A 25,732-nucleotide genomic window follows, 5' to 3' on the forward strand; every position below is an offset into this window, starting at 1 on the left:
AGCGCTTCTCCAGTTCTCCTAACGAACATTTGGACCTTTTTTCTTTGACAAAGACAACCTTGCAGTTAAAAAAAAAGCTCCTGCGCCACTCTCCACACAGTAGATAGGCTCAAGTAGTACTGTGTGAAGAGTAACTTCTCCAGGACATTCTTCCCTATCTATATAGCCTGCCCGGCTGCCCCTCCTATAAGTACAGGCCCTCAACAAAGACATGAGTGCGCAAGTGTGGTTGTCTCCTAAATTGGGCGCCTCTCTTCCTCAAGCTATAGCCACTTCTCTCTCTCGATCGAAGCACGAACCTACTGCCCTTCACACGTAGTGTGTGTGCTAGTCGTGTGTCAAGCACACCGTACCCACAACCTTCCAGAACCAAAGATTCCAATCAACCAACGTTCTCCGCCTAACCAGCTCGATCGATCGATGGATGGGAGCAGCAATAGCCCCGACAGGCAGTCGTCGGGCGGCAGCCCGGAGGAGCGAGGCAGCGGCAGCGGGGGCCGGGGCACCGGGGAGCCGGTGCGGTCGCGGTGGACGCCGAAGCCGGAGCAGATACTGATCCTCGAGTCTATCTTCAACAGCGGCATGGTCAACCCGCCCAAGGACGAGACCGTCCGCATCCGCAAGCTGCTCGAGCGCTTCGGCGCCGTCGGCGACGCCAACGTCTTCTACTGGTTCCAGAACCGCCGCTCCCGCTCGCGGCGTCGCCAACGCCAGATGCAGGCCGCGGCCGCGGCCGCGGCGGCAGCCGCCTCCTCCGCGGCCCAGCAGAGCTCTCCGGTGGCTAGCCCCACAGTCGGCCTTCCCTCTGGCGCCGTACAATACCCCGTGGCCATGGGTGGGAGCGCGAGCGTCTGCCAGTATGAGCAGCAGGCCAGCTCCTCCTCGTCGTCGGGAAGCACGGGCGGCTCGTCGCTGGGGCTGTTCGCGCTCGGCCCGGGGGTGCCCGGAACCGGAGCTGCTGGGTACTTCCAGGCGTCGTGCGGCGCTTCGTCGCCGCTGGCGTCCGGGCTGATGGGCGACGTGGACAGCGGCGGCAGCGACGATCTCTTCGCCATCTCGCGGCAGATGGGGTTCGCGGAGAGCCCGGTCGCCTCGTCCTCCGTGGCGCCGAGCACCGCCGGGCACCAGCAGCAGTATTACTCAAGCCAATCACCCGCAGGTCAGTACTACTGCACACTGATCCAGCTCAATTATCCTGAGCGTTCTTGCCTTGGAATCTTGGATCGGTTGGTTCGTCTATTTCATGCGTGTGTTTCTCAAGGTGAAGAATTTCTTAATTTATAGTCTCGTTTTCATCCAAAAGTCTCCAATTTGGTAGCGTAATGGTTCGTTGCGGTTTTTGCTTCAGTCAAAGGAATCAATAACTAAATTAAGGAACTTATTGTACAATTTTGTTCGTTGGTATTGAGGTTAAGTATAGTAATGGAATGATGCAGAATTCGAGGAGATCTAGCTTGGATCTTTTGGACGCATACTCTATATATGTTGGTCTTCCCTATATTATTACTCCGGCAGCTAATTGCATCGGTTCAGTATTGTTCACCTCTCCCAGTCTAGTCTACTGGCGTTTGCATAAGATCATATATACTCCTACCACATGATACATGCTGTGTAGTATGCATAAATACGTGATTGTTCTTTTCTTTTCAAAAATTAAATTGATCATCTTGAGGCATGGGTGGTATATATGCTTTTCAAATTACAGCACAGTAACTGGAAATAAAACTAAAACTGAAGAACATTAGCAGTCATGTACCGAACATACAAGCATGCATCAACACCTCTACTTAAGTTCTTGCTTATCATAATATCTACTTAACACTCACACCATGCGACACATGCATGGAATTTAGCTTTTTGAGTACGACCCAACTTGGTATTTGACAACAATTAAGTTCAATTTACATATTCCGCCAAAATAATCAGGGCTGAAAATAATCAGCTGGCACATTACAATTTCCAGCCTAGGTAAAGCGTCAGGAACCATGCATATGCTCTTTATTTAACCCTAGATAGAACGACAGCTTCTACCCTACGTACATCTACAGTATAATTAGTTAGCACAAGTTAGGATTACTTCCAGCTAGGTTAAAACATGAAACGATATGCTATAGAGCTAATGCTTCTGTAATCCAAGCATGCATGCAGCTGACCTTTGTTTCATGCATGCTGTAGCCATTTGTTCCTCTCTCAGGAGAAAAATGAACACTTGGACCCAAAATGACTTAGCATGGTCATAAAAAGCAGGCCCTAATCAACGACCAAATGACATTATTAATCTTGTCAAATTTAGAAGTTCGTTTGGCCTCCACATCCATTTTTTAGTACTTTCGTCAATGAGAGCGGCTAGATATCAATTCTGAGATGCTGGTATATATAATTCTTTTGAGTGGATTCAAAACTAACTGGCTCTGCTGGGTGCTGATTGATTGGCGGATTGCCTGCTAATTCCAGCGACGATCACGGTGTTCGTCAACGGAGTGCCAATGGAGGTTCCCCGGGGTCCAATAGACTTGCGAGCCATGTTCGGCCAGGACGTGATGCTCGTCCACTCCACCGGGGCCCTCCTCCCCGTCAACGACTATGGAATCCTAACGCAGAGCTTGCAGATGGGCGAAAGCTATTTCTTGGTAAGCCTGCATATAATCAGGTCTCATCGATATATCTCATCATCATCATCTGATAACCAGATATGCTTTAGATTTTCTCCACTCAAGCCCTCTGATTAATTAGATGCATGTTATATAATAGCTTACGTGTATATGCATATGCATGCATGCAAATATGTACTATATATGAGATGTGGTTGAAATATTAGTTCATCTCCATTACTGGTTGGTTATAGTTTTTTCTTCTTCTAGCCATATATCATTTGCTCGTGTACTTGTTTATTCCTTCAAACCACGGTGCACACTAACGCAGATGCTCACTCGCCCATTACTTAAAACATTGTTTTGCTCATCAAGTACTTATATGATTATCTGACAACAATTATTTAATTTGATTGTTGATCCACACAGGTGGCAAGGCCGACTTGAAACTGCCCCATATAGCAGCTAGATTTGTAGAACAACAGTCTCTCTACTCAATATTCATTGGGTGGGATGGGATGGGATGGGATGCAGTTCTTAATCAGTCAGGACGGGACTTTTGCAATCCATTGTCCATGGAGAAGAGAAGCTGCTAGCTTAGCTAGTACCAAGAAACGTATACATATATGTATATTGCATATCAAGAAGTACGTACCTGTTGTATGTCCTTAGAACATACGAAAGCGTGGGCGGCCGTCGATTGAATTTCTCAATTGGATTATGAATTACAAAATGCATATGCATGCATGAATATTCTCCCAGGCAGAAGAGCTACGTATGTATTCTTTTTAGCCAGGCAGTTGCAAACATTTGTACTGGTTTAATTTATGATTGCGATGTAATGCTACTACATATGTCGGCTGGACGCGCTTGGAATGTCTGTCCTTAATGTAAGGCCAAATGGAGGTCTAAATTATGGTCTTATTCCTTTGTATGTCCGTTTGTCTTGTTTGTGGATTTCCTCGTCTATATATTCGAGCTGATGGGCTTGCATTGATCCGAGGAAACAAATTTTAGACGGATCATGAACTTGTGTTCTTCTTTCAGCATGGTAGTAGCTATATTGATCATTATATATATTGCGTGGATTGTTTAAAAACCATTTCGAAAAGTTTCCATGGCCACTCTGCATTATTATGGTCCAAGTAGTAGAGTACTTTTGGTCCATTATTATATTATATATATGATGATGCAGGGGTTTCCACGAAGCTTATTACTCCTATATATATGTTGTTTCCACCACCGTACCATTATTTTAGCATCTCCCGATCCTGTAAAGTCGCTCGGCTTCTAGGTGTCGAAATGCGGCGCCAAGCACATGCCCCATTGCACAAGAGCCCACATGCATGGCAGGAGACAAGACAAATACAACATCGTGCCGCTGCGCACGGCGGCCGATTCTTCATTCGTCGTCGCGCATGGCCAAAAGAAAATAAATGAATTCTCTCGGCACATCCCACCCAGTCCATCGCAACATAACACCAGATCAGACATGTATGGCGCCATGTAACAGCAAAGGGTGCATTGAACATTGCTCGCTCTCTCTTCTTGTGTTGCAAAGAAAAGCAAGAAGAGAATCATGATCGATCTATCGCTCGTGCAGAGAGAGGTTCCTGCCTGGGGCGGGCTCGGCGCCGCCGCTAGCGAGCTGTACCGGCCTGGCACGGACGTGTCAAGCGCGCCTGCAGCCGGCCGGCCCCGACGCCGGCAGGCGGCACCTGCCCCCCACCGCCCCATGTAGCCTATCCGGGAGAAAAGCGCGTCGCTCCCTCGTCATCTTCCCCCGAAAAGCGCCCATTCTTGCACGGTTTTTTTGGGGCCGGGGCGCCCCTGCGCAAGCTCGCACACGGTTTACTTGGAGCCTTGGATCCTGTAGCTTGCAGTCTCCGATCCGTCTGCGATCGAGTAGGTGCTGTGTGCTTGATCAGGAGCTAGCTAAAGAATTGTTTTCCGGGCTAGTAGTCTGATCGATCCGTGTGTTGGAAATATGGCCTAGAGGTAATTATATTTTCTTATATTCATTGTTAATAAAGTGTTCCTTGAATATTCATGGATGGCAACTTGTATTGATTAATGATTATGTGAAGTATTTGTGAAACTCTATACTTGTATGCATATTCTAAAATGTTCCTAGGCGGAGTTCATGTGAGGACACACATGAATATTAGACTAGCACATGTATTAGTTGATTGACTACGTTTCACAAGTCATGGACATGGGGATGTCAAACTAATAATGTGGGCTCATGTGAGACATGAGACTGAACTGACTCAACACGAGATGATGACTTCTCATTACACAATATGTACGCTGTGTCCTAAGACATGAGATCGTCGTATGTACTCAAGATGTGAACCGACTTACCTAGGAGCCATCAAACGCTGCACCGTAACAGGGTAGTTATAAAATGTGGCTTTCAGGTCTATCAAAAAGCATGCTGTGAGACATAGTCGGTCAAGATGGGATTTGCCCCTCTCTATAAGAGAGAGATATCTCTGGGTCCCTCGAGTGATTCGGATCAAGAAATGCATGGTCATGCTAGGATTAAGAGTTAACCAAGGTTTCCGAATCACATGATCGAGAAAGAGTGGTCGGCTTTAAGCTAGACCAAATATCGTGAGGCAAAGGGAACAGCATGTATATGATATTGTGACGGCTCGTCTGATATGATCTTTGTGTGCGTATGGGAGTTGACATGTCTTGCTAGAGGCCACTGTCTACTATTGGGCCGAGTAAGAGTACTCGGGCCATGTCTATTCGCATGTGAGCCCATAGGGTCACACACTTAAGAGAAAGAAGTCTGATAAAGATGAGATCCGAATTAGACTGGGTTTAGGTGCACTAATAGACCATTTAGACCCAAAAGGAGGCACCCAAGGTGGGGCCCAAAACAGCCCACCTAAGGGGCTATATAAACAGAGGGGCAACTAAACACCCTAACCCTGACCGCGCTACAGCACTGTGAACAGTACTTTCGACACTACAGTGCAGTGCTACAGTAGCCGCGGGTGAATAGTGCCACCCCTCCTGTGCGCCAAGCCGAGGTCGCCTTCGCGGACCTAGCGGTCCGAATCGTGCCGCTTCTTCCCGTACGTATGGATACCTTGGAGGTGCCGCATCTGCTGCACAAGGACGAGCCGCACGTGAGGAGGTTCACGCAACTGCACTGCCGGCTTCCATCTGCACTACACCGACGCGCTACAGAAGTTCCGCAACCGCGCGTTTAGTGATAATCTCGTGATCTATAACTACAGTAATCCTGGTTTATGTAGTAGAAATTTTTTGTTTTTGCTACCCGTATTCCTACACTGTGGACGTCGGCCAGCGACGCGACGGCTTGTTCGTTCGTGACAGGAGCAAGCTGGGAAGATGTCGGCGGGTGTCCTGTTCTGCTGGCACGTCCCGGTCGCGCGAGCGATCGGCGCGTCGCGTTCCGTCGTCGTCCATTCCTTCCACCGTCTCACCAAACAAAGTTTGGCGTCGCTCCAGACAAAAGGCACCATCCATGCATCTGTGCTGGGGCGCTGCGAATCAAATTATTTAAGACTATATAGTCACTGATGATCTGCTGCATGCGTTGAGACTTGGGACCGATCCAAGACCATTCAGTAAACGCTCGTCGTTCACGCACTAGTTCGATCGACAGCTAGCTGCAGCAAGTTCTCCGCCGCCCCTGCCTAAATTAGACGTGGGGCGCAGCGGACTGTGTGAGTAGAGTACCCGTCCAACACGTAATTTGCACATCCAGCGGCGATACGCACGGTACTGCATGTCATGTTCTACTTTGAAAAAACTAATACGAATTTTAAAAAATTAGTACAAACTTTTAAACTAAAAAGGAAAAAGATTTGACTTGAAAAAAATCTGAAAACATAGCTATGTTCTAGGATAAAGTGAGTCTATAGTCTATACTCTACGCAAACTAATGCTAGTCCAGTACCACTTTACTAGGGTTGAAAATGGTCGGAAACAGTAATTATTCGGTAATCAGTTTTTTGGTCGTTTTTCTTTGATTGCGAATAAATAGGATATAGAATCTTGTATACAAATTTGTATTCTTGTTTTGAGTATTGAGCTTGTAAAGATTCATAAAAGGTAAACCTCAAATTCATCCTATATTTTCTCAAATGATAGATATAAAATTCGGTATGGATTCGGAAATAAATTCGGTATTTTTTTCACTTTTTTTTTGTTGTAGGGAGCAAATAATGCATAAAATAATTTATGTAAAATTTTATTCTTATTTGTAATAATGTGCTTGATAATATAAGAAATGATCACCATCCAATTTTATACATATCTATTTTAAAATATTAAATTTGTTCTAACAGTTTAGATTACCACTTTCATCCCTACACTTTACAATAGTGTTGATGAATCATAAAGGCAACTTTACGACTTCAGCATTCAGAAAGCAGTGGATAAAAAAGAGATGCTGATAGAAAAGTGGCAGGGCGACGGAACTGAGATAAGAGCAGCGCTGACGTACGGACTTAATCACGATGCGAGCCCTAGTCTTTAGTCAAGCATGTAGGATTACTCTATGCAGGTAGTGCTTGGGAAGAAAAAAAAAAGAAGCGTCAGGTTATCTTGTGAAGGACAAGCGAGAGTGCAGAATTAGGCAGCCCGAATCCTTCAGTGTCTGACTTTGCGTGACACGGCCGCATCGGCTTTCTCTGGCCGGGTAGGCATAGCATAGATAGATAGTTTGATGGGCTGCGGTGCTCCAATTTTCGGCTACATGGGCCGCCAGCGCCTTGTACCCGCACGCGCAGAAACTTCCAGCAGCCCAGCCCAAGAAACTGAACCCTATCACTATCAGATCATTATTCCCTCACCAAAGAAAAATCAGATCATTATTCCGTTGCAAATTAGCAACCTTTCAAATCAGATTTGACAAAATTGCCAAGAGTTGGCAAAAGCATCTCCCGAAAGGACCTTACGGGTCAAATGGAGCGGAATCCCCGATGCTTGCTCCCCTTCTCCAAGTCGGCCAGATTGGCGGTGAGCTTCACTGAGGGGATGAGGCGGCGATTTTCAGCAGGGTAAGGTCCTTCCTCGTCCGCAAGACCGATCGATCTGGAGGTTAGGTACGAGTTATTTGGCCCTGCGGGCTGCGGCTGCTGGATTCTTTGCTTCCTTTTAATTGGGGTTGCCGTTTTGTCGATAGCCCCGATCACCTACTGGATTTGTGCATTCGGGGCTGACCTATCCGATTTGCCACTTCGTAAACCTCCTGAAACCCACTATGCATGGTCCCAGCAGGAAGATGTGGTAGGTGCTGTGTTACGGGATCTGAATTCTTTGCTCTATGCAACAGCAAGGGGAAGGCGAAGTATGGTAATTCTTGTAGATCCAGTGCACCAATGCTAATGAGTGATACGGTTTTGCAACAAAAATCGTTGTATTTCTATGCTGGTACAGAATCACAATAAGGAATATGAGGAGAGAACCGAATTCTCCCATACACTACTAACCTACATGTCCTACTCATTGTTAACTTATCACTTATTTCACTGAGTAAAGATGGCCGAGAGCACGGTTGGTCCGAGTGTGACCTACCTCCTGCCATGGAGGATACACCAATGCTGCTGATCTTTGGAAGAAGAACTCATTCCATTTCACTTCCGCCCCTTGCTACTAGCTTGGCAGAGAGAGCCAAAGCTTATATGCTCCTCACTCTTGATGAAGCAAGTCAAATACAATCCTCAAGGTCTTTTGCTAACTCTTCCTAGGTCCAATTGAACCCATTCAAGTCAAAATTCTTGCAGTTCTGAGGCCCATCATTTGTGTCATTGATATTCAGGTCCAACTTTGCTGCCATAATAAAACTGTCTCTCTCACGCCTCTCTTGGTGACTTGGAGGTGTCCTGCTTAGCTTGTCAAGAAACAAATCCTCACTTCCTCTTTCTTTTGCTTGTATATCAAAGCCCATGCCTCCTATCTCCTTTCCTCTGTGGGCAGAAAGGCTGATTGATAAGATATCTTGATCTTTTTGTGAGCCATCACAAGCAGTTAAGCAGCTGTCAACTGACCCGTCACCAAGTTGCATGGTGTGCCCTTGTGCCATTTGTGAACCTTCCATCACCTCAAAGCCTGTAAATGCATGCTGGAAGCATTCTGTTGATACCTTTGAGACCAATTCTGACAGTTGCATCTTCGCAGTGTCTAGGCCAACTGACCCTGCATTCTGCTTTGCAAGTGTATCCTGTGCCTTTTCTAGCACAGATTGTAGGTACTTCCCTTGTGCTTCAATGCGGAGTTGCAAATGTCTTTGTACCTGTTGAAAAACATCGTTATGTGTAAGGTGTCACATTATCAGTACTTGAACTTAATGATGAATTCCTACCAGACCTATGCATCATTTTCCACAACAAGTTATGTACAAGCAGCACAATGGAGATGGGCTCCAATTTTCCGATGGCTTGATACATGGAAAGAATAATTCATAATTGGTTAGTTTTTCTTAACTTTTCTTAAGCATCACCATTTTTCATGTTCTTGTTTAAACTGAGTCCATTCAAATGCACAACAATACTATATCTCCTTAAACCCTAGACAACCATGACAAGATAAAGGAGCTAATTCATCATGTGCAGGACAAATTTTGTGGATGCTCTGGAGCTATATTTATGCAAAGATCTCATACATTTTTCCCTTAGATGTTTTAGAAATATAGAAAATAGATGAAATTAATTCTGGTCTAAAAGAATTAAGGTGGCACACAATGGAATGATGATCGTGACGTAGTTTTATTGACATATGCAATTATAAATGACTTGAGTGTCCCTGAAGTTTACTAAAAGGTGACTTAGCTATGTATCTTTTTCTTATTTGGGTGCTAGTATGTACTTAAAACCCGGTTTCGGGGAGCTAGTATGTACTTAAAATCTGGTTCTGGATACATGGAAAGAATAAAATTTGGTTTTCCATAACTATTTTCCAATAGCTCCAATTTTAATTACATACTAGAGCACTAATTGCAGTAAATCTGGCGTTGGATCCATTTTGCTAACTGTTCTGCTTCTGCCACACAACCTACTCTAGTGTTCTACTCTATATATCTCCTACTTATGCATCAGCTAACAAAATGTGTTATATATTTGCAAGGAATGCAGAGGTTGTAATTTAGCTGGTGATGTGATTTATTTTCCTCTGCTTCTGTATGACTGTACCTCTAGTTGCTCATGCAGTCGGCGCTGTACTTCAATTTGCATCTGAAGGGCTTCACCTATGTGCACAGATCTGATAAAATGCAAAGCCATGTTATCTTCTGCCTACATGCTGAAGCAAACATTTATTCATGTCTTACTTGTTTGTCTGGGTGCCAAGGTTTAGGTGGCTAGCTGGTGATCCATTTCCTTCAGGTGGCTTCTCCATTGCCATGGTGCAGCCAACCACTGAAGAGAAGAAAGGACGTTCAATGTTAAGCTTAACAGGAGGCTGATAACTGCTAGGTAATCTGAGAATGTTATACTTACCATTTTTTGCATTTATACCATTAGCTTGAGTGTGAATATTTTTGCTTAGTCTGTATTTCTAGTAAGAGACAAATCAACTTAGTTTCTTGTCACAAGGCATGTACAAGGGAATACACTATACTAGGAATTCCATGTCTACCTGAAGATGACTCTTAAGGTGATATAGTGTTAGTCCAGGGACACCCATGAGTCTCATGATCGTCTTTGGTGTAGCTTCTGCATATTATTATAGAACTTAGATGGCAATCTTCCTTGTGTTAACTTGTATGATAGGTAGAGGGTTTAAGCATGTACTTACTATCAGGTCCACCAAGTTGATTTACCGCATCCACAAAGCGCTCATGTAGTTCAGGTGTCCATTTTAACCTAGGCTTAGCATCAGTCGAAAGCACAAGCCCTGGCTCTGCTGGAATAGTCCCTCCTTGCAGAAGCAAGTGCCTTTCTGGAGGGAATGTCTGCCTAGAAGACAGGAAATGGCTGTGGCTCTGGAGCTGTTGTTGATGATGATACATCTGCAATGAAGATATTGCAGCCTTAAGGTTAGGGCCTACAGGAAGAGATTTCGTGAGCAAACCGAATAGCACACATATGACACATCTCATACCTCTTCAATTCTGTTTTGTACTGATATCTCGTTGCAGACTCCAGAATCCTGATTGGAACCGACTCTTGCAGTTTATGACCCTTTGTTTTTGGTGAACTGAGGGGTTTTTATCGCACGATGGAGTTATATTCTTTGGGAGTCTGCTCTAACAAACTAGGACTACTCATGCCAGGATGTTATGCAGAGACTGGTTTTATAAGGAAGGCAAGTGAGGAGCGAATTTCGAATAGTTGGAAAAAACACTCAAGCCTGACCCAATCTTTGCAGCAACTGAAAAGAGGTATAGAGATACTCCTTAAGGTACCTGTGGACCCTATGCGCATCAATCTTTTTATTTGTCAATTCTGTGAACACATTTGCATTCTGATTCCAACACTAACAAATATGGTTGATATTGCTTATTTGCTTTAACTGGCACAAAGGGAGGGAGGGGGTTACAGGCATACATATATTTGTGAAGTTTATTCTTCTCGCAGATAAATATGGAACCTTGTTCTCAGGAAGAACTTTTGAGATGTAGTTTATAATGCTGTCTTTGAGCTTGTAGGGCTGCTATAGTCCTGTACTATATCTTATATCTTACATGTTAAGAATTAATTCCGCTCTCCACTGCACTCATATTATGAAATCAAAGTGAAACATCTGTGCATAGTCGGCATCGATTAGGATTCTGTATGTTTCGCAACCACAGATGCTGTGGCCAATTTACGCGTTCAGTGTATACAACTAATACAAGCATGGTATATAGTCGATTAGAGAATAATTTCTTATCATTCATACGAGAGCAAATTTCTTTTTGACCAGATGCATCCAGAAGAAGAATTCAATAAAGCTTTGCATATAAATAAAGTGAAAGGAACTCATTCCATTAGTGATGCCTTCCTTGGGACTGCACAAAAGCAAAGCATGGAATATTGGAATAGCATATGGTTCCCTTTTGTCTCCTCATGTAAGTTTTGTACTTGTTCGGCTATCAGGGAAAAGGAAAAGTGGATAGGCGAATCTAATGGGGCTGTGCATCTGTATGGAGGAGTCCTCTGAGTTTGGTTGCTACCTGTTCTACATAAGACGCAGAAAGTAGGGCAAAATGACGGTTAGTTCCTTTATTTCACTGCTCTTTGTTGCTTTTGCTTTGTAAGCGCGCCCTATCCAAACCGATATGGTTATTCTTGTTTATTCGTCTTCCATACTTCAAAGGACTGTCTCAGGTTCATTGTTCGATACCTCTAACTGACATGAAGTCCAGTCATCTGGAACAGCAAAAGAGGTGGCGCTTACCATTGTCTTATATAGAGTATTTTTGTCTATAACTTGGGAGGTGCTATAATTTTCAGCCCGTAAGCACCCCTTCCTGTTGATTTCTCTGTAGCCCAGGTTTTCCATTTAAGGGAATAGTCCAGTTAATTTTTGCTTGATTCCATTTGTTCTGTTTATCGTAAGTCGCAAATGCAAGATGTGCCACCTTGTACCTCAGAAATAAAATCTTGCTGTGGTAAATCAAATACAAATGATTGCATTCAGATCCTCTCAGGCTTTGCAAAAATAAAAAACCTGATAGGAATAATCTTTCAAAAGCAACTGGTACAAGTGGTCCAAGCCAGTAGCAATGTTCTTTTGTATCTTACTATTTTGCGAGGTTTCTTGTTGCCATTTCGTGGAGCGGCCTGTCCTCTCCGAAGTTGTTTCAGGGAATCCCTGCACTTATAGGTCACCAGTTTCCCTTTGTTCCATCCATTAGGATAAAAAAAATCCATCCTGCTGACATGATACCTGTGCCCCCATTCCTGTTCGAGTGAGGCATGCTGGTGCATTTCCGTCTCTCCATTCTCCAAGCTGATCCCGCTCCACGCATGATTCCACGAGCATTGGCCGGGGGGTTGTGTTGAATGATGGCCGGTCATCAGGAGCATAAAACCCAGGCCGCTGCCGCATTAGAACATGGAATTAGCTCTTTCTAGCCGTAGCTTTATCTTTGGGGTGCTGAATCCAGAGAAAGGGAGGGAGCGAGGGGGAGGGGGAGAACTTTGGGGCTTTTTATCTTTGTGCGGGGATTGCATTCAGTTGTTGCTTGCTAAGTGCTCGGAATCGTATGCCCCCGCTTTCTCTGTAAGCTCTCTTGACAGTTATCGTTTTCGCAGGCAGGCGGGCGCGGGCACGCAATCCCGCGGCAGGGAAGGGAATAACGAAAAGCGATGTTGACAAAGCTGGAGGCTGGGAATCCCGCGCTTTTCTTCTTCTTCCGGGGCCAGAGATGAGAAGGAATATATCGCCTGCTTGTGTCGACCTCGCCTGCTTGATTCTTGTGTTCCGTGGCCTGGTTGTGCTCCGCGCGAGAGCAGAGCAGGGCGCCGTCAGGATGAGCACGTGTGAACCGTGGCGCGGGTATATTGTTGGTACTTGGTAGTTTGGTACTACTGTGAGTGCTTTGCTCGGTTGCTGAGTGCTCGTTGCTTGCTATATAAAGTTATAAACCCAACCAGTCACTCTTGGTTGGATGCTGGGAGAAGGGGCTGACTTGAAATTGATGCCAATTGTGTTAAGTGTGTCTCTCTTGGAGTAATAACGAGCTAATGATCGTGTTTTCTTCCAAGACTATTGATAGCATCTGTTACAACAACCCTTTGGAGTTGGAGATATTCGTTTCTGTCCTCGTCAGGAAAAGATGTGGGTGCTCCAGACTTTCAGTGCCAGAAGTTTCGATCATCCCTTTGGCTCGTCTCGAGGAAAAGAAGAGAAGATTTCGATCATGTGATGTTCATGGGTGAGTTGACATTGTATGGGTGAGTTGACTGGACGGGCAGATTTGAGCGCTGGGCTGCTAGGAAAAGGCTAGCGGAGCCGGAGCCCAGCCGGCATGGCAGCTCCCCTGCGGCCCGGCCTATCTGAACAAGTGGGAACCGGCCCGCCGCCTCGGCCCGTGTTGCGTGGCCCGCGGCCGCTGCAAAAGGCTTTCTTTCCGCTGATTTTTGGGAGCGAGCGACGACGGAGGCAGCGGCTGCCTGGCTCGCCGCCCGCTGCAGCGCTGCACGTCTTTTCACCGCAGCAGGCCCCGGGCCGTGAGTAGGGTTCACTGTCCGGTTTGACCGGTTGTAACCGGTCGGCCCGGTTCCGGTTTGGTCCGGAACCAAATCGGCTCAAATTCAAAATTTAAATTTAAATTCAAAAAAAATGAAAAATTCTCAAAAAATTTCTAAAAATACTTCAAGGTGCGACAAATCTAATAGTGTCAAATTTTCTCAAAAATTCGTTCATTTAGTATAGTTTGTGTGGATTTGAAATTAAACAAAAAAATGTGCATACAAAATTATACAAATACAATGTAAAAGTAGTACGAAAGAGGGTTGGAGGGTTCATTTAGACCTAAATATGTTATACAAATATTTATTTAGTATACTTTGCGGGCATTTGAATTTAAACAAAAAAAAATAAATTTGACCGGTTACCAGTCAAACCGGCCGGTATACCGGTACGAACCGGTTGAACGGCGAAGTTTGAATTCAAATTTGAATTTGACTGATTCCGACCGGTAACCGGCCAAACTGAACCGGTATACCGGAACCGGACTCGTCAGGTTTGGCCGGACCGGTCGGGAATGTGAACCCTGGCCGTGACAGCTTCTGTTGACTGGACCCCCTCGGGTGAGGCGCTACGCTACGCCTCTCGCGCACGCATCGCTCCTTTCCACCAGGAACCCCAACATCATCGCCATTCGCAAATCACCCGTAGTGAACTAGTGGCCGCCCAAGCACTCCATTTAGCAAGCACCTTGGCGATCAGTAGTAATTACCATATATACCCGCGGGTTAGTCTAGTTGTAACCTAGCCGAACTGCGGGAGAGAGAGAGAGCCCACGACGAGTACGGCGCACCCGGGCCACCCTTCATATATTCGCTCCCCCATCCCGACCCATCCGCCTCGCCTCTACTCCTCCGCCCCTCGCCGCGCCGCCTGATCGACCGCGCACGGGTCCGCTCGATCGCCCAACCCTAGGCGGCTCCCGCAACCTCCCGCGCTGCAATGGCGGACGTGGAGTGCGTCGCCGCGGGGCCGGAGGAGATATGGCGGCGCCGGCCCAAGACCAAGATCGTCTGCACCCTCGGCCCGGCCTCGCGCTCCGTCGAGATGTGCGCGCGCCTGCTGCGCGCCGGCATGTGCGTCGCGCGCTTCAACTTCTCCCACGGCTCCCACGAGTACCACCAGGAGACCCTCGACAACCTCCGCAAGGCCATGGACCTCACCGGACTCCTCTGCGCCGTCATGCTCGACACCAAGGTAACTAGCCTCTCGCGCCCACTCCCTCCACGCCCTTGCGCGCCGTCGCTTATATCGTCCACCGATATATGCGCTTGATCCGATCTGTGTGTTGTTCCATTCTGTTGCGATTATGTTGTCTCATGCGTGAACGAGTAGAGATGAACGGCGAAACCTTTTCCATTTGTCGTAATGCCCATCCAACCGAAAGTAGGATTTTGGAAGTTAGCTTCTGACTGATGTCATGTGTTTTTTTATTATTTGACTTATTATGCATTGTCAGGATTGGTTGAGACAAAGGCAAGATTGTGGCCTCTGCTAGACTGGCATTAGCACGTTTATTGGGGCTGCTGGAGACAAAGATTTTAATTATTGGCATATGGGCAGTAACGTTGGCCATGTCCGGGATATGGTTTCAATGGACATAGAATAAACATTAAAATTTGTTGTTAGTTGTTTAAATCTAATTTTTTATGTAAGTCAAGGTGGACCCTTGTTAGGGAATTACATATGTGTATATGGTTGGCATTTGTGGTGTGGCTTGTTGGAATTCACATGACGGATGCCAAAGCCTCATTTATGTTGTCATTGTCTCTGCGCCTTACCGAGGAAACCATAGCAGGCGGCATGTGAATTTGGGACCTGATGCTACATTTTGTTATTTTATTAGTTGATAGCTCTTGAGTACCTGCAACGTCCACCAGTTGGCATGTGGGTTCTATTGTATTTGTCTGGTCTACTGAATCTGAATCGTTGTAGATTGCTGTCGAAGTCATTGGCTATGTCAATTTAACTTCTTGATCACGTCTCTTGCGTGGTAGCTTTGTGTTGTGACCTTTGATTCTTTCGTAACAAATTCATACTTTGCTTATATATATGTTACATTCTTGCACCCATAGGTAACAGCTTTCAACAAAATTGATTACTCGTAATTGCATGAGGTTTGAAAACTGGCTCTTCTGATCTACAAAGGGTTTTTTTCAGTTCACTTATGGGCCTTGTTAATGTAGTTGCTTTTCTTCGCTTAGTACAGGCAGTACATGGAGTGGATTGACAGTATATATTAATCATGTTGAGATGTGCTAGTATTTGTAACCATCGCTACCTACATTATTCTCTGTTTTCCTGTTTATTTCAGTAATATTATATTCTCTAATAATTACATAGTAGATGACTTCCCTGTCTGCCAGTGCCAGCCTGAGCCACAAAGTCAACTAGATATCTAATATGCATTATCTGTTGTGGTTTAGTCGATCTTATTAAGATCTATGTTTCTAAAGGCATCTTATATTTGTAATGTTACATTTGGTCGCATTTAGTCCTAAACTGTTAGATGCCGTGTCTGTCTGCCTACCTTTACTGATACCCATGTTGGTTTTGAGGATACAAAATGTTATTGCAAAAATCTTGTCCTGGAATTTTTAGTGCTTGGTAAATGTAGTGCATATTTTATATATGGTATAAATACACTACATGCATGTCATCCATGTACATACCCTTTTGTTTTAATTGATTTCCAGGACCGATGCAAAATACATTATTTTTTTATGATTGTTAGAGGTGATCCATTATTTGTGTAGTTTTCAATGGATTAATATCTGCAGCATGCTGCTCGTCACAGATTTGTGCAAGAATCCATGCATATATCTGAGAGACAATATGAATATCTTGTGGAATGCAATCCAAACTTGAAGAATGCATCTACTGTGTTGTTTTTGTGTTGAACCTTATGGTTTTCCTTGTTTGTACAGGGACCAGAGATTCGCACGGGCTTTTTGAAAGATGGCAAGCCTGTTAAGTTGACGCAGGGCAAAGAGATTACGATCACCATTGATTATTCCATAAAGGGTGATGAGAACATGATTTCTATGAGCTACCAAAAGATTGCTGTAGACCTGAAGCCTGGGAGCACTATACTTTGCGCTGATGGCACCATTACACTCACTGTGCTTTCATGTGATCCTGCACAAGGCTTGGTTCGTTGCCGTTGTGAAAACTCTGCTCTCCTTGGGGAGAGAAAAAACGTCAACCTTCCTGGGGTCATTGTGGATCTTCCAACATTGACAGAAAAAGACAAAGAGGATATCTTGAAGTGGGGTGTGCCAAATAAAATAGACATGATTGCCTTGTCCTTCGTACGCAAAGGATCAGATCTTCAGTTGGTCCGGAGTGTGCTTGGTGAGCATGCCAAGTCAATCCTACTAATGTCCAAGGTGTGCTCACCTCTCCGATGAATTTGCATCTGTTGTTTGCCTTTTGCTGTTTGTTTTCTTATGCAATTGATATCTCTGTTCAGGTTGAGAATCAAGAAGGTGTTGCCAATTTTGATGAGATTCTTGCCAACTCTGATGCTTTCATGGTTGCCAGAGGGGATTTGGGAATGGAGATACCTATTGAGAAGATATTCTATGCACAGAAGGTGATGATCTTCAAATGCAATGTGCAAGGAAAGCCTGTTGTTACTGCAACCCAGATGCTGGAGTCTATGATCAAATCTCCTCGCCCTACACGAGCAGAAGCAACGGATGTTGCCAATGCTGTCCTGGATGGCACTGATTGTGTGATGCTTAGTGGTGAGACTGCAGCTGGGGCGTATCCAGAGCTAGCAGTGCAGACAATGTCTAGAATTTGCTTACAAGCAGAGTCACATACAGACTATGGAGCCATTTTCAAGTTAATTAGTAATGCCGCCCCAATCCCTATGAGTCCACTGGAGAGTTTGGCGTCATCAGCCGTTCGAACTGCCAACATCTCGAAGGCATCACTCATTTTGGTCCTCACCAGGGGAGGCACAACCGCGAGGCTTGTGGCAAAGTACAGGCCAGCCATGCCAGTGATATCCGCCGTGGTCCCAGAAATGAAGACAGATGATAATTTCAACTGGACTTGCAGCGATGAACGCCCGGCCAGGCACAGCATGATTGTTAGGGGCCTGATCCCGATGCTGAGTGCTGCTACCTCAAAGGCTTCTGATACTGAGGCAACTGAGGAAGCCATCAACTTTGCCATAGATCATGCGAAGAAGCTCAAGATATGCAACTCTGGAGATTCAGTTGTTGCGTTGCATCGTATTGGCGCATCATCTGTCATCAAGATCTTGACAGTCAATTAGTGTCCATGATGTGGGGTTGGTATTCGAGAGGGCAAATTTTGTTAGGCTGTGATTGGACCCTTTGCTAGAATCATTTTGTTGGCTCGCCACTTGTCTTGAGCTTCGAAGGTTGTCTTTAGGATGGTGTCTTCGCGTTTGCTGAGCATTGCATGCGTTCAAAAACTCAATAATACATTACTTATATGCTAATGTGTTATGTGTCCTGTTGATCTGGTCATTTTAAGTTTTTCTATCTATCCGGTGGTTCTTAATATGTTGTTACGCAGTGGGCAGTGTCTGCCACGATCTCTGTTGGTCCTGTTGTTTCATTGCCGCAGTTTCTGTTCCGTGAGCAATTATGCAGTTCGATCTCCGATCTGACAATTGGGCTTTCTTGAACAGGTTTAGCAACTGTGTAATTACTGCCGTTTTTGCAAAAGAATGATAAGGGGGTGGAGGATTTCCATGGACACTTTCATGCCATCTAAGAATAGAGGAGGCCAAGTAGTTGATTGAATGATGGAGACGTACAACTCCAGTATGTAGCTACTGAAGCTTCCAAATCATACGAGAACAAATCAGAAAAAGAATATACGCACCGGATCAACCACCGGACATGGTATTCTTGAGCTTGTCCCGGTCTACATTTCGCCAGGTCACACACCGTGTTGACCATAAATGAGTATGAGGACATGGAACTTTCAATCAGGCATATGCCTTTCCTGAACACGATCGTAACGTCTCTGAACAATTTTTTTTTTAAAAAAACAGAAAACTTAGGATTATGAATGAATTTATGATCAAACGCGTCAAGAGATGGTCGTAGAATAACACGACACTAACAGACAGAAAACTTTTGATATGATCGAACGCGTTAAGAGATTGTTGCTCGTAAGTTCTGACAGGGCCATGGTACCTAACGACATGGAAATATCGCATGAATTTGTGACACTAAAACCAAATGGCACAATTTACTGACAGAATGTGGTTGCACCTACAGTGAGGCAGATGGACAACACCATGAAGCAATATTCGAGCAGAAATTTTTTTGATGGGCAATTCGAGCAGAAATTCAGTTTTAGATGCTCTGGCAGCGTTGATAGATTCATTCCCCAATAATCTCTATCCGCCTGAACGAAGCAAAACTAGTTCAAATAAACCTAGGGACAAATGCAGCTTTACAATGGCCAATATTAACCCAATCATCACGTAGCAATCAAAAACGAACTTCTACAATATTTTCTTCTTTATTCTGTTCATTGCATCAAGACGACGACGACGACGATGAGCTCCCGTTTGATCTTTGCGAGAACAGCCCGCCAAAAGGCCACGAGAACCAATGCCTCCTGCCGCCCCTTCCCGCGTCGCCGCCGCGCGCGTTGCCACTGGCCTCGTCGCCAGCGCGCCGGCCGCTGCCGGCCGGCTCAGCCGGCTCCCCCGCGGGCAGCTGGTGCCTGCACACGGGGCAGGAGCTGTGCATCTCCAGCCACGGCACGATGCACGGGTCGTGGAACCGGTGCTTGCAGGGCATCTCCCGCGCCTCGCCGCCGGCCGCCACCTCGTCGAGGCACACGGGGCAGGTGAAGGCCTCGCGCACCCGGACCGTCGGCAGCGCGGCGATGGCCTCCTTCCTGGCCGGCGGCGTGCCCTGCCGGCTCGGGTCGGTCTCGGCCAGGTACTCCAGCAGCAGGTCCAGCCCGGGGCCGAGGAACAGGTTCCCGAGAGTCAGCCCGCCGCGGCCCAGAGCGGCGCCGGCGCCGGCGCCGTCCCCTAGCTCTTGTCCCATGAGCATGGCGCGCGCGTCCGCGGGGCTGACGAGCACGACCCGCTCGCGCCCCGCGTCGGCTGCGTCGCCTTCGTGGAGCGCGTTGAGGAGCTGCAGGAGGGCGATGTTGCGGGACTGCCTTCGCGCGAAAGCCGCGAGGTCCCCTCCGCCGGCGGTGGCGTCGAGGCCGTGGCCCTGGCGGCCGGACGAGGCGGCGAGGAAGTCCATGAGCACGGGCGCCCAGAGCGAGACCTCGCGCTCCAACGCGGCGTCCGGGGCGTTCACGCTCGGCTCGCCGGCAGCACGGCCTGGAATCGCCGCGCCGTCGCCGCCTCGCGAGTCCACGGCCACCTCCTCCACGAAGCCGGTGTGGCAGTGGGGGCATTTGACCTCATCGATGCCCAGCTCGGGCCGTATGATCAGCGAGCACATGTGGCAGAAGTACCTGGAAGCTGCTGCGCCGTATTCCTCGTCCATGTCGTCCTCCCTTGCCTGCGCTCTGTTCCTCCGCCTTCTTGATCAAGAACTACACCTAGATCAGAATTCGATCAGAGCTTGATGAAATCAGAGCAATATTCTAGTTGCCGAACTGAACAAGTGATCTAACCCAGATCCATGGATAGAACTTTACCAGCCAAGAGATCGCGGAGCCTCTGCTTCTTCTTCAGTGCTTCTTCTTCTTCTTCTTCTACGCGATCACCAAGCCTGAATCTGCTTCCTCGGTCAGGGCAGGAACCGGACTACCAGAGCAAGCAACCCGCGTAAAAACAAGCGAGAAGAAGGATCCAGAACAGCAAGGAAACCGGGTTTATCCAGAGTTCCGGTCCCGGAGCGGCGACGACCTAGCAAGAGGATGACGCCCGCACGCGACGCAACCCGGGTATTAGTAAAACTCAAGGGCGCGCCTTGGGATCATTGGCCGTTTCTTGTTTCGCATCAACCGCGCCGCCGCCTGGCCAACCAACGGAGAGCTCGATCTGCGGAGACTCTCAAGCCTTGGATTTTTCTATGGAGCTCTCCTCTCCGTTGCTGTCGTGGGCGACGGGCCGCAAGGATCCAGGTCAAGCCGTGCGACGCAATACGGCCAAACCGAAGAATGGGACGGGTAGCGGGATGGGCATGGTGTGGTGTGAGGACAGTGATCTGTACAAATTCTCTTTGGCGAATCCGAGACAGACTCTCACTCTATGATGTTTGTCGACAGACAGGGCTGATCTGATCAGCTTCAGCTAAACTGGAGAGTTGCTGCGACAGGTGATGGATATCCATCCATTTTTGTTTGATTAGTTGAACGGGCTAAATTGGCAACCATTTTTGCTGCGACAATGACACCATGAATCGAGATGCTGCTAGAGAAAAACCTACGGTATTATAATTGCTTGGTTAACCAAAAAAATTTAATGATAATTACAAGCGAATTGATTTTTATGTCGCTATCGGCTGCCAATTGCGTGTAGCTCAACTGGTTAGTATCTTTTATTGCAACTGGTAGTGTACTTTAAAAATTGCTTTTCTTATGATGACCATTGGCATTTTTGGCTGTTTTCATGCAACTGGTAGTGCATCCTCACATTCGCTATTCCTTCTTCCTACTTTCGTAGTTTCTCGTTACAGAAGAGATAACAAATAGAAATGATCCCAGGCTTTACATATTCATGATGACATGCTTGTTACACGTTGTGCGAAGCAAAAGTTCTCCTAAAATCACTTTTTCAAAACAATATTTCTAGTTGACAACATGAAAAGTGAGAAAGCGTTTAAATTTGATAGATTAAAAAAGAAGGGGTATTTATGTTCTTACCCCTTCTTTTACAGTGTGATTGTAATTTTTACCCTCATTTTTCTTAACTATGCAATTTTACTTTTACTATTCACAAATCAACGCGGGCAAAATCGTATTGATAGGGCTAAAATCACATTGATTTGTGAATAGCAAGAGCAAAATCACAAAGTCAAGGACAACTAGGGTATAATCACAATTGCAATGCAAACTAGAGGACAAGAACACCAATTTCTCAACAAAGAATATTTATGAATATATTTAGATGATCGTAGAGTTCGTTTATTTTGGAGATTTTAATGTTCATCCTTCAAAAAAATTACCTCTCGATTCCCCTAAAATATCCCCTCTCATTTTTTTTGCTGAAAATTCTCCGCATTACGTCTGTCTGCGTTATTTTTGTAGTACAAAATAAATCGACGGAATTCCTACAGATGAAACTAGCCGAATGGTAGTCCATGGGCCACCTAGCAAATCTTATTTGGCCCATCTAAATGCAACGGCGGGCAATGGATTTATCCATGGGCCGAATAAATTAGTAACGGGCCCAGAACAGGCTACGGCGGAGGAAGGAAGGATAGCGAGAGAGGGAGACTCAGAGGGAGGAGAGGGTAGAGAGAGAGAGAGAGAGAGAGAGGAGAGGTCCGCTAGCGCTCCTAACCCGTCTCGGTCGCCGTAGAACGAGCGGCAGCCCCAGTCGATGGATTCGCCGGATCCCGGCCGCACACCGGCACAAGGCGACGAAGTCGCCTCCACATCCCCGTGGCCTCTCCGCAAGCTCCAGGTCTGGCTCCCTCCTGATTACCCCCCTTCAGGAAAAGTTCCAATCTTGGTTGCAAATCCTTGATGGACTCGTGTTCATGGTCACCCTTCTTCATCTCAGATGCACAATTAGGTATCGTTTAATTTGGTTGAACTGATCTATCTTTAGCATTACGGATTTGCTTCATACACGTTAGAACTTCTGTTACGTTTTGGGCATTCTATAGCTTTTTACTAAGTTAATCCCATTCCATCCACGGTGCGAAAATCATAGAACCTATCCATTGATGGGTCCTTTATCTGTATAATCTGAGAAGTTCCACAAGTATTCATCTTACGTTTTGTTGGATTAACGAGGAAGAAAATTGTATTCGTCCTTAGATCCACGCTTTTATTCTTTTGTTGTCACATTTTTCCTGTTGCATATGTAGAGTTTTGCACCAGGGCTGTGGTCACAATACAAAGTTTATGAGGATGCGGTCGTGGAGAGCACTAAAGGTGAGAGTTAGATATATCCTAGGATGCATTAGTCCCTTAATGTCGTTCTGAAATTGCAATTTGGTCTTATTTTCATTCTAGAAACTATCGCGGATGCTCTGGTCCTTGTGAAAGAGCATCAGGTGGAGGCTATTGGATGTGCCACTGTTGCAGGATTCATTCTGTTCAGAGGTATACTTCTGGTTTTTGTTTGGAACTTTATTTCTATTTGTTTGTTATGTGCCTGTGCGGGAAATGGTCAGGAGAAGCTATGGTTCACGAATTATAGTTTTTTCTAAACGTCTCATGTGGGAAAAACCACAATTCTATATCGTGTTCTAAGTAGGAAGTTGAATGGAACAATTGGGATTGATACTGTCATTTATTGAATGGGAATAACATAGTCTGTCAAATCCTGAAACGAGACAACAAGGACAAGGTGTCTGTTTTGGCATCTTAGTTTGGCACCCTGGTCCTCCATGGACCATGGGTGTCCGGGCACTACTACAATACCATGTCTATGCCAATCTCTAACATAAAGAGAGGAAGAGAAAAAAAATAGCTGAGAAGAGAGTAGGAGACAATCAATACCAATTACCACAAGATTCAGCAGATAATATTTACGAAAAATTTCCATATTCCTAGAATAAAAAAAACTCGACCTGCGGGGAGGAAGACCGCCCCCATGGTATTGTATTAAGAAGAAGACCTTCTCACACAGGTCGAGAAAACCCCCGAACCTTTATCCGACTATCCCCATCCATACATAGTGGCCCGTCGCCCTATGAGATAGGCCGGACACTTGACCATGCTTTGGATATGGGAACAGATGAGGGATTTTTTTGTGCAAAACGGGAGTCGAACTCCCGACTTGGAGGATCCCATCCGGACGTGCTACCAGGCAGGCTAAAGCCCCTTTGCTTATTCCTAGAATAGTTACTAATCCTAAATTGATATTGAACAAGACAATGACTAATGGTGATGTTGATAGCGAACTAATGGCAACTACTACTACATCCATTATGCACGCCTATCCACTTCCATTGTCGCATCTTTAACTTTAAAAGATCAAATAGATGGGGAGCGATCTTAGCATGCAACACTCTTGAAACAAGCATGCATCTCAGGGAGTTGAATGTCAGCTTCTTTATATGAAGTATAAGTAGTAAACTGAATTTAATGACGCGTCTTTAATTTCAACAGCTCTGATTATGCAATTATGCCATGAACAGTAGGATACTTCAGGCAGATTGTAAGACCACACATCGGCCATCACAATCATGAGCATTTGACCAAAGTACCAACCAAAACACGCTTATGAACAGCAATTTCTAACAGGCACTGTATTTATTAAAAATCAATTCTTGTAACGCTACATGTCTGCATGAATAGGATTTCCAAGTGAGTAGTTCCTCTAATAATTACACAAAGGTGCCATCAATTTGGCAATGATGTGGGTACTTTTTTTGTTGGCTCTCAAATCTTCATACTGATATTTTGACATCAGGTCCTCGGAGATTTTTATACCGCAATACCTTTGGCCGTTTCAAGACTGAGAAGGTATAATCCTTATAAATGCAATTATATTAATTTTGAAACTTTTGTTCACGTATGTAGCATTCAGTAGATCGATTTACAATTCCAAAGTTATTTATAGACATCAATGCAACTTTTCTTGGTCCAATCAGATCATAATTACAAGAAGCAAGGGAGACAAATTTGCTATTCTTTCATGGAATGGATATATGAGTGCATCTGATTTTTCTACCAAAATGTTGCCAGGATTTACTGAATGATGCTGAGGAAAGTATGATGGAGTACAAAAAATCTATTGAGAAATTGAAGAAAGAATCGAAATATACTCTTGACAAAGTAGTCATTGGTGAAAGTGATCTGCGGCGTGGACAAACTGATTTGAGGTGTTTTACATGTCTCTATTTGTGTTTCATTGAATAATAGTCTGTCACCAACATATTATAACTTTATGCTCGTACATCTCCAGATCTACCGGGAAGCAGATCCAATCTCTCATAGGTTCCATATACAAGGCAGAATCCACAGCTGCAGGTATTAATCATCTTTCAAGTTTTTTTTATTGTTTTAGTTATTTTGCAACTTAATTTGGAACTTGATCTACCCAGAATCGGCTATGCTCAACCTTCTGATTGTTCATTTTACATCTTATTATAACTGCATAGCTATTACTTTCTGGCTGTAGGTCTGATGGATAGACTAAGAACCATTCCAACCAGGCAATCTCTTGAGCTGCGAGCGGAGGCGAGTACACAATTAGTACAAAGAATATTTTCGACGTTGCATGAAATGCTGATTAAATACTTCGCTTCTTTTTATCATTCAGGTGGCTTCCATGGCCTCGGGTTTGAAGAACCGGAGATGTGCCTTGCAGGAAAGAATCAACAAAATATCTGAATATGGTGTCCGTGTCTGAACTGCACCGTCTATACACTTCCCCCTAAGGTCGTTTCATACAATAAACTGTGAATCCACCGTGAGAGGTGTGTTTGTTGATCGGACAAGTTCCGTCTCCAAGATTCTAACCTTTTTTTTCTTGTCAGCATTTTAAATGCTAGGACAGACAAGATCACCCATCAGAACCATGAAATGTTACTGTCAGTGTACTGTTGAGCATTTCTTTTTTGTGACCTTGTGGGAAAGCTTTGGATACTCCCCATTTATATGCAATTGCAAGGAAAACTATCTTCCATCTTGTGTGCAGTGGTTTTGGTTTTCTGCAAACAATTCTTGCCGTCCCGATTGGGAAATACTATCTACAATAAGGTGCAGTTGCAATAGAGGTGATAGATGATAGGAGTATGTTTTATGCATGTCCTGCTTAAAAGTAAGTGTGACGCCGTTCTTAGCTCGCTCTTTCTTTCAACAGGGTCACAAATTCAGGTTCAAAATAAATT

General features: G+C 45.3%; 4 protein-coding genes and 1 long non-coding RNA gene across 8 annotated transcripts; 4 read left to right on the top strand and 1 right to left on the bottom strand.

The window, feature by feature from the left end:
- The first annotated feature begins 229 nt into the window (after positions 1-229).
- Positions 230-3,525, top strand: LOC120687864 (WUSCHEL-related homeobox 6-like). Its single transcript, XM_039969942.1, has 3 exons — positions 230-1,159; positions 2,455-2,630; positions 3,021-3,525. The coding sequence occupies exons 1-3, from the start codon at positions 421-423 to the stop codon at positions 3,036-3,038; spliced, it is 933 nt and encodes a 310-aa protein (XP_039825876.1). The 5' UTR covers positions 230-420; the 3' UTR covers positions 3,039-3,525.
- Positions 3,526-7,409: 3,884 nt separating this feature from the next.
- Positions 7,410-13,271, top strand: LOC120692006. Of its 2 annotated transcripts, XR_005682442.1 has the most exons (4): positions 7,410-7,636; positions 8,944-10,956; positions 11,654-11,769; positions 12,815-13,271. It is a non-coding gene; the product is annotated as an uncharacterized LOC120692006 (long non-coding RNA). The 2 variants fall into 2 exon arrangements; XR_005682441.1 differs by having other exon boundaries at positions 7,435-10,956.
- Positions 13,272-14,693: 1,422 nt separating this feature from the next.
- LOC120692491 (pyruvate kinase, cytosolic isozyme-like) lies at positions 14,694-18,268 on the top strand. The gene is made up of 3 exons (XM_039975803.1): positions 14,694-14,948; positions 16,679-17,140; positions 17,224-18,268. The coding sequence occupies exons 1-3, from the start codon at positions 14,694-14,696 to the stop codon at positions 18,037-18,039; spliced, it is 1,533 nt and encodes a 510-aa protein (XP_039831737.1). The 3' UTR covers positions 18,040-18,268.
- Positions 18,269-19,047: 779 nt separating this feature from the next.
- Positions 19,048-21,023, bottom strand: LOC120688333 (E3 ubiquitin-protein ligase SIRP1-like). 2 transcript variants are annotated; one of them, XM_039970613.1, is made up of 2 exons: positions 20,415-21,023; positions 19,048-20,309 (listed from the first exon to the last, which is right to left on the bottom strand). In XM_039970613.1, exon 2 carries the CDS (start codon positions 20,258-20,260, stop codon positions 19,283-19,285), a length of 978 nt encoding a protein of 325 aa, XP_039826547.1. In that variant the 5' UTR covers positions 20,261-20,309; positions 20,415-21,023; the 3' UTR covers positions 19,048-19,282. The 2 variants fall into 2 exon arrangements, with proteins under 2 accessions (XP_039826547.1, XP_039826546.1); XM_039970612.1 differs by having other exon boundaries at positions 19,048-20,315; positions 20,415-21,015.
- A 1,115-nt stretch (positions 21,024-22,138) lies between these two features.
- LOC120688335 (RGS1-HXK1-interacting protein 1) lies at positions 22,139-25,527 on the top strand. Of its 2 annotated transcripts, XM_039970615.1 has the most exons (9): positions 22,153-22,347; positions 22,757-22,823; positions 22,905-22,994; positions 23,632-23,703; positions 24,310-24,362; positions 24,585-24,721; positions 24,805-24,869; positions 25,021-25,079; positions 25,162-25,527. In XM_039970615.1, the coding sequence occupies exons 1-9, from the start codon at positions 22,264-22,266 to the stop codon at positions 25,249-25,251; spliced, it is 717 nt and encodes a 238-aa protein (XP_039826549.1). In that variant the 5' UTR covers positions 22,153-22,263; the 3' UTR covers positions 25,252-25,527. The 2 variants fall into 2 exon arrangements, with proteins under 2 accessions (XP_039826550.1, XP_039826549.1); XM_039970616.1 differs by lacking the exon at positions 23,632-23,703 and having other exon boundaries at positions 22,139-22,347.
- Positions 25,528-25,732: the final 205 nt, after the last annotated feature.

Source organism: Panicum virgatum, chromosome 9N (assembly GCF_016808335.1).
Source record: "Panicum virgatum strain AP13 chromosome 9N, P.virgatum_v5, whole genome shotgun sequence".
Lineage (NCBI taxonomy): Eukaryota > Viridiplantae > Streptophyta > Magnoliopsida > Poales > Poaceae > Panicum > Panicum virgatum.